The sequence below is a fragment of the Rhea americana genome, unplaced genomic scaffold (assembly GCF_003343005.1).
Source record: "Rhea americana isolate MKP2758 unplaced genomic scaffold, rheAme1 scaffold_262, whole genome shotgun sequence".
NCBI classification, from domain to species: domain Eukaryota; kingdom Metazoa; phylum Chordata; class Aves; order Rheiformes; family Rheidae; genus Rhea; species Rhea americana.
The window spans coordinates 76,503-93,322 of NW_028186382.1; the positions used below are offsets into that span (position 1 = coordinate 76,503).

Here is a 16,820-nt window from a genome sequence, read left to right on the forward strand (position 1 = left end):
GAGTCTCCTTGTCTGGAGATATTCCAAACCCGCCTGGAGGTGATCCTGTGCAACATTCTCTAGCTGATCATGCTTGAGTAGAGAGGTTAGACTAGAYGATCTCCAGAAGTCCCTTCCAACCTCAACCGTTCTGTGATTCTGTGCAATTCTATTAGTGCATGCTTTTTTCACAGTGGAAGTCTGTTATTTTTTTCCCATTACTACTTCTGTGAGACAAAATGGGTTAGATGGATGGTTTAGTTTGTTTCTCAAATAAAATGTGATAGCACTAGTTGTAAAGCCAATTAAGTGTTAATGTATTTCCATACAAAATGCAAAAATGTCTAGCGATCCAGTAGAATCTTTGGTGTTTTTCTGTAATGCCAGGCCTGATTTATTAGTGCAACCAGAGGATCACAGGCACTGAGGACACATGCAATCTTTACAAAGTTCAAAGATTTAGTTAGTTTATGTATCTGTAGTTATATATTCTGTACTGATTTCAATTTTACACATAGGAAAACCTATCCTTTTCAGTCAGTATGCAAAAAATAAGTTCTTAAAACTGAAGGTAGTCTCTATGAACTGAACACTATACTATCTGGGAAACAAAGTATTCTGAATCTGCCTTCAGTTTTGGCTTCAGAGAGGCTCCAGTTTTGTTTGGTGCTTTAGATTCTTCCTGCCTGAGAGAATGATGAATTTATTTCTCCACAATAACACCATTCTGATGCATGGAATAGAGCCTACCGTTACTTCTCTTCCCTTAAAATGGCCCTTTCCAGAAAAGTTTGAATTCTATCAGACAAGGTAAAAATTTAAACGAAGGTCTTCATTTTCTTATAAAGTATGAAAGCACTAGGCCCTTCTGTGAAAGAGCAGCTGCAACGCCTTCTGCTTGTCTTTAAAGAAAAGAGGAAACTTTCAGTGAAGGAAAACATCCTTGTTACATGCAGCTTTTAACCAGCTGCAGCTCTCTGTCACGTTGCTTGGGCACCCTCCTGGATCTCTCCTTCATCCTTACCACCCACTCAGTGAAGGAAAGAGAAGGAAGGCAACCTAAATGCTTACTGGATGTTATAAAGACAGCATACAGAAAATGAAAGAAATAGTTAAATTCATTCCTTTAATACCAATTTCAAGGCTCCATGTGCCTCCATGGTAACTTTGTATTTTCAGAGAATATATCTAATGGAGAAATTAAACTTTACAACTATTGCACACTAGAACTGCTACTCCTAGGAGAGAAAACTCTGCTTTTCTTTTTTCTTTTCTTTTTAACTAAAACTGTGAACCCATGTCAAGAAAATGCAGCATGGCAGACACAAATTGTAGTTGTTCATGTTCCTGAGGACTTTTACTATGCTACTTTTCTGCAATTTAGGATTTAGAGTGTTTTGTACCATGAAACAAATAAAATTGGTTTTACTTTATGTTTTTAGGACATGAATGAACCTGCAAGCTTTGTTAACGGTGCCATTAACGGCTGTAGAGATGACCACCTAAGCTGGCCACCTTATATGCCCCGTAAGTCTGATCACTGCTTAAAACAGTCTCAGGTCACTTTGGTTAATATATAATTTCTTAAATAATATATGTGACATAAATTATTAAAGTTAGGTAGATAAATCCATATTTGAATTAACTAAATTAACTAACTAAAAGTCACTCTGTTTTCAAAGATTATGAGCACACTTAACTCTAATCTGTTTTGATGAGAAGGGTGACTGCATGGCACTTTTAAAGTCATTTTCACCCCTCCTTATGGGGTGRTAGGTTTGATACTTATTTTATATCTAGGTGCTTTTTTTTGGACATGATCAGGAATGTGGTTCCCAGGGTTTTGCATAGTTTTCTCAGCTGAGTATTGAAATTAATGACTAAAATTTAGAAAATAGCCTCATGTCTCCTCTCATGAGCAGTTATTTACATGTAAATCCTAATCTGAGGACATTTGAAATATCTAGCATTCTTAGTATGGCTTTACCGGTGTGCAGTGGTGCTAACTGGTAATAATTACTAATATTTTTGTTGGAATCCTTTTTGTTGCTTACTGCCTTCTTCAATTATGAGGCATCATTTCTCAGGATTTGCCAGAAAGCTAATATTCAGAATATTCCTCCCAGTTTTCTGTCTATATGGATGAGATAGTAGTGTTAACAAAGATTTGCAATATTTTCTGAAGTAGGATACATTCTGTTTACTTTTTGAGCCTCTTCAATACAGGCATCTAGAACTGAGTTATTAATATTCTTGCAGACACAGATATCTACCCAGAAGCATTAGGAATAAGCAAATTGAGAGAACTCAGAATGCTATTTTTATAAAAATAAATAAATGATGGTATAACTACCAAAGAGATTATGAAAATTAACAAAGTAAATCACTGAAATTATTATTGAATGTTAATTACTAAAATATAAATGTTTTCATTCCCCTTCCATTAGATTTAGGCTCTAGATCAGAGGGATTAATTTTTAAAACCCTGTGCATGGAAGGCCAACAATATCTCTCAGATGGTACTCCGGTTAGACACTACGACGTCCATAACCTTTATGGATGGGCACAAACAAAACCTACCCTAGAGTAAGTTGCATTAATTTGTTATTTCCAAAATATGTTACAAATGTATTATCTGTATCTATATCCTTAGGACTAAAGCTTTCGCCAGTTTATTTAACATGCCTAGCAATTTTTTCTTTTCATCTTAATACTTTCAATTCTTCAATTCAGGTAGAAGTGGAGTTCACTGTTAAGAAGGTTGAAAAGCAGTGCTATAGTTTGCCCTCTGGACTTAAAATTAGAGTGCAATTTAGGCATCTGTAAATCAATATCATTAAAATAAARTTGAATAATGCTGAAATGAAAAGTTTTAAAATATAAATTGTGTTCATAGGCTTTCCTTTTAAGAATTTATTGTCTCAGCTCCAAGGCAAAATTTATCATGTATTTCTTAATGAAAAATATCCAAGGCTATGTTAGGTAACTTCTAATATAGCAATACTGTTTCACTTCTAATTCAATGAATATGCAAGAAGTGCTATTTCTTTACAGTTACTAATGATTTTAAAGTCCTTGGTAACTTTGATAATACCAAAAATAAAGAATATACCAAGGCTACTCACAGTTTTACCAGGTGGATGCTGTATTTCACAGCATTTACTCCATTGCATCACTGTCAGCCAAGGTAGACACAGTGTTGCTGACAGGGCAGGAAAGAATTTGGTTAAAGCCAAATTAAATGTAATTTGTTTTTTGTAAGTAGACAGTAATTTAACACAAACAGGAATATTATCATTGCTTCTGTGTTTAAAGTGTGAACTCAAGTGTAAAGAAATATTTTCTTCTGTTTTTAAGAGGCACTATAACAGAATTGACCGTCATAAATTACACAGCTTATGCAAATATTCTCACACTTGTAAGGTAGAGAAAATCTGTATTAAAAAAGTCACAACTCTGAATTTTTTCTTCATTGCTTATTGGACAAGCAGTTGGGTAACTGGAGAAGTGTTGTAATAATAATTTATTCTAACACTAGATCATCCAAACAGCAAGTTTATTTGCACACAAAACTCACAGAAGCATGTGACCTAAATGGAATTTTTTGCATAACTTCATGTAATTTCTACTCTCCACTAGTTAAAGGTAGCTTCTTGATATTGGCTTAATGTTCTTCTCTAGTAACAAGGCTTTTGTGTAAACTTAAAAGCCAGAACCTTTGAAAGTGAATACTGTAACTATTTTGAGGTATTACTATTTACATATACACTCTAGGCTCAGTTCTAAAGCAGAGTGTCCTGGAAGCACGAGTCAGCAGAACATTTAGGTCATGCTTTCCTTCAACCACATATGCAGCTCTATGCATGATGCATACTTTTTTCACGTTTCTGATGTTGCAATTTCCAAAGCATTGTTTAAATAGAGTAGACCAAGTGAATGCTGGAGGTTTAACTGCCTCTCAGCTTCTTTCTTGTCTCTAAGAGGAGAATGCAGTCAAAAGTCTTCACATCAAGTGGACAACTTTGCCTAGTTCCTCCAGCCTTCCCAGCATCTCAGACCCTTCACAATTGCTAACTTTTCCCTACTCTGTTTTCACAGTGCTATTAGCACTATTAGCATGCTTAAACCTCCAGGCACTGATGCTTACACCAATAAGTATAACTTGTCTCCCAAAGATCCTTGCTCATACTACAGACTGAAACTTTCAGAAGATATGTAGCCCCTTTTCATCCATGCTGTTCCTGTGCCAGAGCATCCGGAAAAGCCACTGATGGAGTCCTGTCTTTATGCTAGCTGTTTCCTTTTTTCCCTGCTAAGTCCCTAAAAGTGCCAGCAAAGCACAAGAAGACCATGATCTGGGAATCTTGAAAGGTGCATTTATTTATCTTTCTCCAGTGAGTCCAGCCTCTGATTGCCTATATGCTCTGAATTTAGTTTGAGTAAGGAGCCTCGTGTAGAGGCAAGGGCCATGCTGAGCAATGGTATCTTGCCAGTGGCATTCCCTAACTTTTACTCTGTTTACGTTTATGTGCTTTTGCCTCTAACTTGGGAGAGAAAAAGGTGTCTTTGGCACACCATGCTTGAATATTTACTACTCCTTGCTCTAAACTTTTGGAGACCAAAAGGTTAGCTAATGCCACGATATTGCACTTCAGTTTGTTCTTTTGTTGGTGTGAGGCCCGTTACCTGCTCAGAGCAGAAGATGTCTGATTTGATATGATTACTTGTAGAGGTCCACGTTGTCCATTTCATATCATCTTTTCTTTGAAATGATTACAGATGAAAGACATTTTTTGTTTCAGTACAGTTTTGGCAAGTCATATTATGCTGGCAAGTTTAATATTCTTGGCACCTCTGTTTTCCCCCTTACTATCTTCTTAGTCTGAATTTTGCTGAGATTATTTTCAACTGTTGCTGTAAATTTTGTGGTATTTTAATAATGGAATGCTGTGCCCTGGATCATGTCATGTAACCCTTAAAAATGTGTAATCTTGTAGCATAATCAGCCTTAACTGGACATCTGTATTTTAGCACCTCCCTGTTCACCATCTAACTATAGGCTGACTGACACTTAATTCTTAGTTTCTGCATATATGTGAATCACAGTGAATCCCAATACAAAACATATCTTGACTGGATGTATGCCTGTTCACACTCACAATATAGTTGCACTTTGCTGTAGGAAGATAAGCCACTAGGTTTATTTTCAGAGGATCTTAAGTAATATCTTTCTGAATTACTTTGATTCTCATGTAATTTGTTTCTTCTACTGTTCACAATGTTAGTGCCTTGCAGCATGTCACAAAGGAGCGTGGAATTGTTGTTACCCGTTCAACATAYCCCAGTAGTGGAAAGTGGGCAGGACACTGGCTTGGTGATAATACTGCAGCCTGGGATCAGCTTGCTAAATCTATTATTGGTAAGTAGAAAGAAAAAGATCTATAATCATTTTTTTTCTGTGCAGTAAATTCCTCTTGATTTATGTGCTTTTAATAGTCATGTGCTTTTATCTGAAGTAAATTACTGAATTCAGCAGTCAGAATTCATGGTCAGTTCCTTTTTGACCCTTTTTACTGCTTATTACAAAACTCTTCACAATTTCTATAGTAATTGGGTTTGCTGTATTGGGCACTGAATGCTCTAATTCCTACTGGCTTCAACCATCCACAACAACCCACAGTCTCCCCCCTACTTGATTCCCACCACATTCCAGTGATCCTGCCCCTGCTGGCCAATATGTGTTCACTTCTGAAGAGCAGCTGTCTGGTCTTTCTGTAATGGAACAACCTGACATATTGGAGAAACTGTGGAATGTCTGTATTTCAATTTTTATTATCTGTGCAACTATTAGCATGACAAAGGAGAGGGGAAAAAAAGCAGTTGTTATTGTTGAATTGTTTTTTCCTTGTAGGTATGATGGAGTTCAGTCTCTTTGGAATATCTTATGTAAGCTAAGCAGTTATTACCTTATATTTAATTATCTTTACTCAGTATAAAAATTTATAGTATTCCAATTGAATTATTTTCTAAACATTCAGACAGGAGCAGATATATGTGGCTTCTTTCAAGATGCACAGTACGAGATGTGTGTTCGCTGGATGGAGCTGGGTGCCTTTTACCCGTATTCAAGGAATCACAATGGGAAAGGAGTAAGGGTGAGTTATGGTTTTGCTAATGGTTGTGTACCTTGCAGCACACATGAACAGATCAGCCAGGACATCGCACAAAGAGACCAGCCCCCCAGAAATGCTCATTCCTAGCAAAATGGTCATTAAAAAATTCTTCTTTGGTTATATGCCATATGCCAGCTCTGTTGTCAGTCTCTGCCTCCATTGTCCGGTTTCCGGAGAGTGTTAAACCTCATAACCTAGAAGTAAGCCTGTGCTGTGTGCTTGGAGTGAATCAAACATCTGTGTATTTGGGTTTTGGTTTTTTTTCCAAGTGTGCTGTTTTTATGTACACACAGCACATCTACAGGACTAAAATACAACACTTTTATGGTAATATACCTTTAAAGGGGAAAAACTGGCCTTTGTGGTCTCATCCCTAATTGCTCATAATTACACAGCAAATCAGAGATTGGGACAGTTCAATAAGATTCTCGGGCAGGTATCTGAAATTACTGTATTTTGCACATTTCACTCCATAAGACATTGGATTTCTTATTTCTTATTATGTAAAGAGGAGGGGAAATACTATCTAAATGTAGGACCTCTCTAGCTAAAGACTGTATTACAGAAATCCATAAAACAAAATAACTGGAAAAACAAAAATAACCGAAACAGTATTTATATTCTAGTTAGAGCTTAACGTCTGGCAGATCACAGGTCTTTGTACAGCATGAATTTAATAGATTGAAGTCTGCTTTTGAAAAATAGTGTGATTTGTCTTGTTGCAGCAGATTAAAAATGCAGATTCCAGGTTATCATATTGCTTCCAGTCTTATCCAATTTACCAAGGTATTATTCAATGTATTCCAGAAAGACTGAAAGTGCTGCTGAGGTCGTCACCAGAGGTTTGTTCTCTTTTTGAAAGCCCTGAGTGCTGCCCTACAGAAAAGATGGATAATATATTTTGTACGTGAGAATGCGTCTCACAGTCGGTTGAGTTTGTATTAAGTTTTTTTAAAGTAGTCCCCCTAGGTTTTTCCTCATCTCCTCCCTTTTTTATTTTCCCTGCTTGTGGCTGACAGTGACATCTACTGTTTTTACCGTCATTTTGTTCTTAAATAAAGAATAAATAAGTGAAGGTGCTCTAAATTACAGGAGGACCAGAAGGTTGCAAGAGTTCACAGAAATTTCCTCAGCTATGTCTTACTGTGATGTTTTGATACATATTTGAGGGTTACTAGTACCACAAGTTATATGAATTTATAGGTGACGTATCAATAGAAAAAAAAAAGATGCTAAATGTGAAGTGCACTGTAAACATTAGCAAATTTTTAACCTAGGTTTTTTTTTTTTTCGTTGCTTCAAAGCAAAATAATACAGCTTGAATAACAGCAGTCTTTTTTTTTTCCTTTTTAGAGGCAAGATCCTGTTGCCTGGAATTCAACATTTGAAGACATTTCCAGAAATGTTCTAAATACAAGATACACCCTGTTGCCCTATCTCTACACATTAATGTATGAAGCCCATGCTCATGGAAACACTGTGATCCGCCCTCTACTCCATGAGTAAGTGTGACTCTTTTTTCTCCATTAATCATGAATTTCCATCACCAGTACTCTCATAAAAAATAATATTTTCCCTCAGCAATTACAACATTTTTTCTTTCAAAATTTGCATGAGACTGAGAACACAAGCTGTCAATATCAAGTCACACTTCTACAGCATTAGTTCTCCATCTCATACTATGCAAATATTTCACAATTTGAAAATTTACTTATCTAGGATTAATGTGTAAATTTTAAGGTTCATTCCTATCATATGTGGTGGTAAGTAACAAAGTTCTGTCTAGTGCTGGAAATATGTAAAATCAAAAAGTAAACGTAGCAAAAACAACTGCATCAGAATTCTAAGCAGAAAAACAAAAAAAAAAGAGGGAGGCAGAATTTTGACATAAATTATGAGCTTTGCAGCAAAACGTGTTTTATTTTGGCCAAATTTATATAGCAGATTAAAAAAAGACAAGTTCATAAGAGACATAAGACCTTATTTGTATCTGGTCAGAAAGGACTGTATGTGCAGAAGTTTAGCTTTTAATATTAATGGTGAAGTCTAATATCTAAGTGTTTGTCTTCAACTAAAGAGCATTGAACCATTTCCATGCATTGACTTGATTCTGTCAAAGTCCCTTAAAAAGAAATACTACAAGTTAGATAATGATTCTCAGGATGGCCAGCAGTTAATTTTGCTATTACTAATACCCACCAAACAAAACTTATCTTTTGAGTTTGATGACCTAAATATACCGAAAAGCAAATGGAAAGAAACAGTAGAAATGAAAACTAAGTAAAAGATTGCATTTCTCTAACTGTTTTCACATTAGGTTCTTTACACATTCTTGGCAAGCATTAATTGATCCATTCATAATTAAATGAGACATATTTTTAATAACTAATCTTGATTACCCATTATTAATAGTAGCATAAATAAAAACGAGGAAATAGTACATTCAATTACCAACGAAAAAGCTTAAATAAGGACACATTTTGTAATGTCTCATAGCTGTTTTGCTACCTTGCAGATTTGTGGAAGACAGAATGACATGGGAAATACATAAACAATTTCTGTGGGGACCTGCATTGCTCATCAGTCCCGTTCTGGAACCAGTAGGTCTTTGAGTACTTAAGTGTTTATGTGTAGGAAAGTATTAGAAGTCACAGTAGCTAGGCTTCACTTTTTGCTTTAATGTACCTAAACCAAAAATGTTTATTTCCAGAATGCTGTGACGGTGGATGCTTACATACCGAATGCCCGCTGGTATGATTACTATACTGTAAGTTGTCTTAAAAACTGACTTACATATTCTTCCTAATGCTGTTTAAACAACAGCGTAGTGTGCTGAGAACAGTGGTGAGGTATGAACCAACTATCCCCTTTCTATTACCATGCATCCAGCACAAGTTCTTAGTGATGTAGCAATTACATCTTGGCTGGCTTCTTGCAAAAAATATCCTTTTAATGTAATATTTTTAATATGACCACGGTAAAAGTAAATTAAAATGTGAAATAATACCTTTAATCTGAAGTATTTCTGTTGACTTTTTTAAACTCTGGAAAGCTATACGTAATTTCTTTACTGAGAATGCTGGAGTAGCAGAAGACAAAACAGTTTTAGCTGCATTAACCTTTCACAGAAATTTAGTAAAGATTTAGATGAAGGAATGACTGACATCAAAAATCACTTCATCTGTCACTAGTTAGTATTTTACTGGACTAAATCTTTTGGTTCAGCTGCTCTCAGCTAGTGTCAAGTCTTTATTTTATGTTTGCAGACATTCGTACCTTATCTTAAAAATATTACGTAGTTACTTCTGCATTAAAAATTTTTGTCATAACAGCTTTTAGTATTTATATGTATACCCTTTACATAACCTTATAACCTTTGCTCTTAAAATAAATTTGTAACTCAAGAGCAATACAACAAGATTAATTTTGCTTTGTTTTGTTTTTTCATATATAGGGTGAATTTATTGGCTTTAGGGGACAGTTCAGAAATTTATCAGCTCCTTTGGAACATATCAACCTTCACATCCGGGGTGGTTACATCCTTGCCACACAAAAGCCTGCTAATACTACTTTTTACAGGTATGATAAGATTAATTAAAAATTTTAAAAATAATTTCATTTTCTTTTCTRCTTTTAAAAGTAAATATGTAATTAAAGCTGTGAAAAATAAATTGCACATTAATTATGTGATGGCAGCTTTCTTCTGGATTCCTTGGTTCAACCTGGGAAAGTAGAGTTTTCTGGTTTAATGTGCACCATACTTGGAAATATGTCCCATTTCATGTAAATATTAGCAGCCTGAAGAGAATCTGCATATATTAGATTCTGCACATTAGCTTCATGGCTATTTTTTGGTTTTAGTTTCCTTCTCATGGTTTCCTTTAAGTTTAGTACTGTGGATTCAAGACTAGTGTCAGTGACAAACTGAGCTGCATACAATATCTATAATGTAAATGGTAACAAATGAGAAACTTAAAATACAATTACCTGAGAAAATTGAGGAAAAATTATTCTATTTTTCATAGCCGAAAAAATCCATTGGGACTTACTGTTGCTTTGAATGATAGTCAGCTTGCTCAAGGTCAACTTTATTGGGATGATGGGGTTCGCATTGGTAAGTACACTGTTTCTTGCTTTCATAATAAATTTATTAATTCCAAGCCTTCAGTGCATAATTGTTGTCTCTCTTTAGCACTGTGACTTGCTAAGGTGAACAAGTAGTATTTTCTTCATAGATATTGTACAATGACTCTACAACAAGGCACAAGCAGCTTAAGTGTGTATTTATTTAAACAGGTAGACCAGAGAAAAGTTATAATAAAATATTTTTTCTTATTTATACACCATAATAATAAATTAGTATTTATAATTCCACAAATAAATAGGATTATTTATAGAATTCATATTTTGTAAAAATAAATTATGCACTGGACCAAGCACAAAATGCGTAATAAGAATATTTTCTCATACTTAATGGAAGCATAACCATAAATTAAGTGGGAAGTTTTAACTAATTTTCTCAATATTAATAAATTTAAATTATCTTCAGGTAAGAGATATTTAAACGTCTCTTATCCTTTATCTTCACAGTGTATTATTCTTGTAATAACCATAAATTGTCACCTGAGACTACTAAAAGTAATGCACAAAATTATTATTTAGTATAATGACGTGTTGGGAAATCTGCAGGATACTGTCAGTGTATTTGGAGGTGCTTCACGTACATCACCACCTGTTATCAGTGGAATTTAGAAATTATGACTATGTTCATTTAGGTTAATGACAAAAGAAATTAACATTAATCACAAGGTGCACTTCAGCAGGATCTCTGTGATCTGTTCTCTATAGAGCCAAAAGGCAAGTACCTAAAATTCCTCTGGTTATTTGAGCTCTTTTGATACCTAAGAATTGAGCTTTTTACTTTACTCTTTTTTTTTAACAGATGCATATGAAGATGGTAGATATCTGCTAACATCATTTAGTGCTACACAGGTATGTAATGTTACCTTTCAGTTTTTGATTACTTTGGGTGATTATTGTTATGTATTTGGCCCAAGGTATTTTAGTTCAGAATTTTTTGTTATTTAGATAGCCTGCCATAACATTAATTCTCTATAATAGACTAGTTCTCATTTAGTATCATAAACTGTTGCAGGTCCATAACTGTTAATTCAAAAAAAAAAAATGTTTGAGATTGCAAGTTTTCTATAAAGTTAACAAACTTGATATCAGAAGGATAAACTCACTTTGCATTATTCATATCAGTATAAATCAGGACAATTTAACTCACTGCGGTCATTTCACAGATGTGCATATATATGTATTAAGTGGCTAGTCCAGCCTGAAACCTCTAAGACAGATACTGGCTCGTATTCCATATCTGGATATAGGAATATTCCATATCTGGTTATACGATTCCAGTGGGAAAGCAGGTTGCAGCTTAACAGTAGACTGACTAGAATCCTAAATGTACACATTTGCTAGTTATTCTGATGTATATGAAGGAGCTGAGAAGGAGTGTATTTGATCAGGATCTAATATAATATAATTAATATTGTATTTTATTAAAAGCAAATTTTAAAAATATTCTGAAGGTATTTATTTCAGCTTATTTTGTGTGTTATGTATTTATGATATTATAATTTTTCATATAATTTTGAACATATAGGTTTATTTTATAAATTATTTTTATAAAATGAAAATATACATCGATGCAAAAATCAAGTAAGTACGAGTACAATGGTATTTTTTTAGTAGTATAATCAGGGTCTCTTTTAAAGATAATTTACTAGTGTCTAATTAAATGAATAAATTTTAGATCATCAATTCATGCATATTTCAAAGCCACACAGTCAAGTGTATGTATCTATATATGACACAAAACCTACTACATCAAATTAGAAAAAGAAGATCATATCCAAACCAAATATATCTAGTCTGGAGTATAGTCAGAGCTAGAAATGGTAAAGTTCTTTCAAATTTCCAAAGAAAAAGAGCAAACTGTCTTAGCCTCCATGCTACTTCTACAGTGCCTCTACTAGTAAACCGTACTACACACTGGCCATATCAGGAGACGTGAATGCACAGGTATTTCACTGTGCCCCACTGAAGCAGTGGAGACAGCACAGTTTATTGTGCCACATATTAGCGTACAATTAAAGACATAGTAGAGACCAGGATTTAGCCAGATTAACAATCCCCCAAAACTGAAGCTCTCAATATTTGACAAATAAATATCAGCATATGGATTAAAAAATAAATAAAAGAACAGAATAAAAGGAAGAAAACAGTAAGGCTCAAGCAGGCTGAGAAAAGCATTCTCTGACATGCAATAGTCAAACAAACAGATCAAATCACTGTTTTTTTTTTTTTTTTTTTTTTTTTCAGAATGCTCTAGAGATCAAGGTTTTGCACCAGGGTTATGCTGATCCAAACAATTTAAAGTTTACTGAAATTAAAATCTTAGGAGTGATGTCAAACGTTCAAAATGTGACAATATCACAGAACAGTGAAGCAGTTGAATCTACTCATAGTCTAGTTTATAACAGCACAAACCAGGTGAGTAGATAACTTAAGGGGAAATGCTGTCTTCACAATTTTGTGTGTGTTCTTAAACATTTGGCATTCAGAGCTCAGCTGTAATATAAAATAAAATATAAAATATAATGAAAAGATTTATTTACTGCAACAAAGACACTGGCATGCTGGAGGTAAGAACTCGGGATACCTCTGCAATAAAAAATTTCTCTTACAGAATTTCTGAAATATTTTCACCAGTCACTACTGCAAGTTTTCAGCAAGACACTAAGCTATAGTTAGCTAATGTTTAAGTTCAACTCTGTTTAATAAATAATAAATATCATGCAATTCATACAGTGGCTCATTTCACTGTAGAAATTATTGTGGAGGAACCCAAATCTCTCCTGACTTTGAAAAGCTGGTAGCTTTTCTCTCTTTTTTTTCACTGATTTTGATAGTTCATTAGCAACCTGTGATATCTGAAAGAAGGAAAAGCAACTACAAGTGCTGAGGCTCTGCATGATCCTGATGTTGTCAGCCTTCTCTGACAGTGTTTGCATTTTCCAACACAATTTGCCCAATAACATCGCTTCTTCTGTCCCATCATATTTAGGCTCTTAGTTGCTCCCTGTGTACAGGGTTCCTACTTGTAGAAGTAAAATCCTAGTCCTTCTGAAGTTATTATCAAAGTTTCCATGAACTTCAGTGTGTCAAGGTTTCGGTCTATSTGAATTGTATGCATCCAGTGCATTTCTTACTGTTTTCCTTTGTGCTCTATCATATATGTTATCATGGAGAAGTCAAGTGACCCAAAGTAATAAAGTCAGGATCTCCTAAAGACAACTGAAATATGCTGGTATAATTGCAGTGCCCTTCAAGACAGCCTCTTATGGAACATCTTCCATGTATGAACAGAACTGCTGTAGCATTTGGTGTTGCCAGTTTTCTCATAAAGTGAGACAACCTAATCTCTTTTATTACTGGCATTTTACCACCTTTTCTACAAAATTCAGTATTCGATTGAGCCTCATTTCTTTTGGCCTTTCAGTGGCAAGCCAAAAATATATAAGCTTTGCAAGTAATGGAAAAGGTGAATTAAGAATGCAAGGAGAAATATTTCTTTTTCCATTTGCTTTTGGATGGAAAAAGAAGGAATGCACAGTTGAAATTAAAATCTGTGCCAAGATTGTGTTTAAACAAAAGGAACATAATCTTTAAATAAAAAGGAAGGGATCAGAGCTCTGGGTTCAGGAATCCAAAATATATGTCAGTTAAAATAACTTCATAGTGATGCAAGCATCAGGGAAATAAGAATAAATTATTGTAATCTGAAATGAGAATCTGCTATCTTCTATATTAACTGTAGAAAAACAAGGCATTTTCAAAAAAGAGTTAGTCATTGCTTGCTTGTTTGTTTTTCAAAGGTCCTGTTAATACAACAGCTTGAACTTGAATTAGGCAGAGACTACACAGTGGAATGGTGCTAGAGTACCTGCAAATAACACTGGTCTGCAAATAACACTCAAGTAACAGGGAAATAACACTGCAAATAACACCTTGGAACTTTCCTATTTTTTAAAAAGGTCTTTCAATTTTCATACTGCTTTTTTAAAAAATCTTAAAATACTTTGTGCTACAAAAATGCAGTAGCTATACTCAGTTCATGGTAAGGCATTATGTGCCTATAAAGTACTTTTTACTATTGTCCAAGGCTAACTGCAAACTATTCATGTGATGCACAATTTGTATTTTAAATATTATGGCACTTGAATATAGCTTCACCTTTCAAACTTAAAATCTGTTATATGATTACCAAAGTAGACATTCTGGCTGATTTTATGTTTTCTGAATTTTATAAAAAAGATGTAGTTGATAATAACTGATGTATATGTGGCTGTAAGTCTACCTACATTTAGCTTCCGTCTTGATTTTAATAGTCTCTGTGTAAGTCACTACTACTGAGAAGTATTTAAAGGCAGTTAAACATGAAATGATGCTTCCAGTTGTTGTTGATCTATAGAATACAAAAGTACTCGCAAAAATCTTTTGAAGTATTTTGTATAACTTTAGCCAGAAACTTGTGTTCTCCAATGTTTTGATCTGAAGCTTTGAAATTAAATTTGATGTTTCAACGTTAACTGAGAAATTTTATTCTCTGAGCTTTTATTTCACTGAAGGAAATATTTTTGTATGCTTACTGTAATAATAATTCATGTTAAAGATATTTTTGTATCTCAAGAATACAGTATGCGATCTAAAGAGTTTGATAAAGTGCATTTTTAATTAAATAAATTGAGAATAATTTCCTGTTAGAGATAGGAGTAATTTCTAGTGACTCTACTTAAAACCTATTTAAAATGCTTCCTATTCCCAAATGCTTCCATATTTGAAGTTTCCTGGCAAAAACTAGGGCAATGGCTAATTTGAGTGCATGGTTCAACAAGGGCAAGTGCAGAGTCCTGCACCTAGGGAGGAATAACCCCATACACCAATACAGGCTGGGGGCTGACCTGCTGGAAAGCAGCTCTCCAGAGAAGGACCTGGGAGTGCTGGTGGATGACAAGCTGACCATGAGACAGCAACATACCCATGTGGCCAGAAAGGCCAATGGTCTCCTTGGGTGCCTTAGGACGAGTGTTGCCAGCAGGTCAAGAGAGGTGATCCTGCCCCTCTACTCAGCCCTGGTGAGGCCACATCTTGAGTCCTGCATCCAGTTCTGGGCTCCCCAGTACAAAGAGACATGGAGCTCCTGGAGAGAGTCCAGTGTAGGGCTACGAAGATGATCAGAGGACTGGAGCATCTGCCCTATGAGGAACGGCTGCGAGAGCTGGGCCTGTTTAGCCTGGAGAAGAGAAGACTGAGGGGGGATGTTATCAATGTGTACAAGTACCTGAAGGGAAGATGTCAAGGGGACGGGGACAAACTCTTTCCAGTTGTCCCATGCGAAAGGACAAGAGGCAATSGGCAAAAACTGAACCACGGGAAGTTCCACCTGAATGTGAGGAGGAATTTCTTTCCTGGGAGAGTGACAGAGCACTGGAAGAGGTTGCCCAGAGAGGTTGTGGAGTCTCCTTTTCCGGAGATACTCCAGGCCCACCTGGTTGCAATCCTTTCTAACACGCTCTAGGTGACCGTGCTTGAGCAGGGAGGTTGGACTAGATGATCTCCAGAGGTCCCTTCCAACTCTACCTATTTTTGATTCTGTGAAAAGAATCAAATGGGCCAAAAGACCTAATCCTCCAACAGGAAAGTATGTGAGTGTGTGTGTCAAGTGCTGCATCATAAAGTTGATAATCATTATGCCTTCAGGCAGCAAATTCACCAGTCTATGGGCTGGCCAAGGCCCACTGGGGCTTCGCTGAGGATTTTGTGGGGCCGTAAACCACTCTACTTCTGGGGCTGTAAGTACATTGGGCTGCATGACATCTGGGGTCTCCTGCGTTGGTGATGCCTCACTGGAGATTTGGTGTGCATGGAAACATAACCATTATGCTTGAACCTGACCAAGGTGTTTACATGAAAGGGTAGCAATGGGCTGCCGAGTTAGGATGGGTTCCCGAGACTATGGGGACAGAAACTCAGCCTGAGGGCGTGGGGGAGTCATCCTTTTGCAAGTGTACTCAAAATGTTACAACTCATGAATAAACTCTGTCTGCTGACTGGAAATTGGATAAACAGTTACAAAAATGCAGAGTAGTGGCTTGTCCCACATAGGTTGACTTTTTCGTTCAAGTGAGAAAAACAAAACTCCCAGTTGTATTGAAAACCATACCTGTGGGAGGAAAAAGCTTTGTACCAGCATCCTATGAAAGAAAATAACATCTATCACTAATACAGTGAGTGCAGAAAAAAAATGTGATGATAGAGTTGCTTACCAGAATGCTGAACAGATGGAAGAGTTAAATATTTGATGGATGGAAGACAAAGCTCCTGGAGAGGTGATAGCTGTTGCACTCTGCTGCTGCAGAGGCTAGTGGCAAGAAGGTGAGAAATGCTCTGTGTCCCACCCCCACCCCCGTTTTATCTACTCTGCCTGCCACTGAGGCACAGCAGGATTCAGGATGGAGATTGGGCTTTGCAGATAAGAGCCCTAGGGCTTTCTAGTGAGGGGAAATGGTGACCAACTACATTTGAAGCTCCTATGAAAGG

The 16,820-nt window shown here is 35.8% G+C and overlaps 1 protein-coding gene across 1 annotated transcript in view; it reads left to right on the forward strand.

Moving 5' to 3' along the window:
• The window catches only part of LOC146594301 (maltase-glucoamylase-like), a 53,376-nt gene extending 39,218 nt beyond the window's left edge, over window positions 1-14,158 (forward strand). The window contains exons 35-47 of the mRNA XM_085307712.1: window positions 1,422-1,506; window positions 2,427-2,565; window positions 5,265-5,398; window positions 5,891-5,925; window positions 6,018-6,134; window positions 7,506-7,654; window positions 8,668-8,752; window positions 8,863-8,919; window positions 9,607-9,731; window positions 10,178-10,266; window positions 11,095-11,144; window positions 12,540-12,710; window positions 14,096-14,158. Coding sequence (XP_085163838.1) covers window positions 1,422-1,506; window positions 2,427-2,565; window positions 5,265-5,398; window positions 5,891-5,925; window positions 6,018-6,134; window positions 7,506-7,654; window positions 8,668-8,752; window positions 8,863-8,919; window positions 9,607-9,731; window positions 10,178-10,266; window positions 11,095-11,144; window positions 12,540-12,710; window positions 14,096-14,158 — 1,299 coding nt within the window. The remainder of the gene's footprint in view (window positions 1-1,421; window positions 1,507-2,426; window positions 2,566-5,264; window positions 5,399-5,890; window positions 5,926-6,017; window positions 6,135-7,505; window positions 7,655-8,667; window positions 8,753-8,862; window positions 8,920-9,606; window positions 9,732-10,177; window positions 10,267-11,094; window positions 11,145-12,539; window positions 12,711-14,095) is intronic.
• The last annotated feature ends 2,662 nt before the right edge of the window (window positions 14,159-16,820 follow it).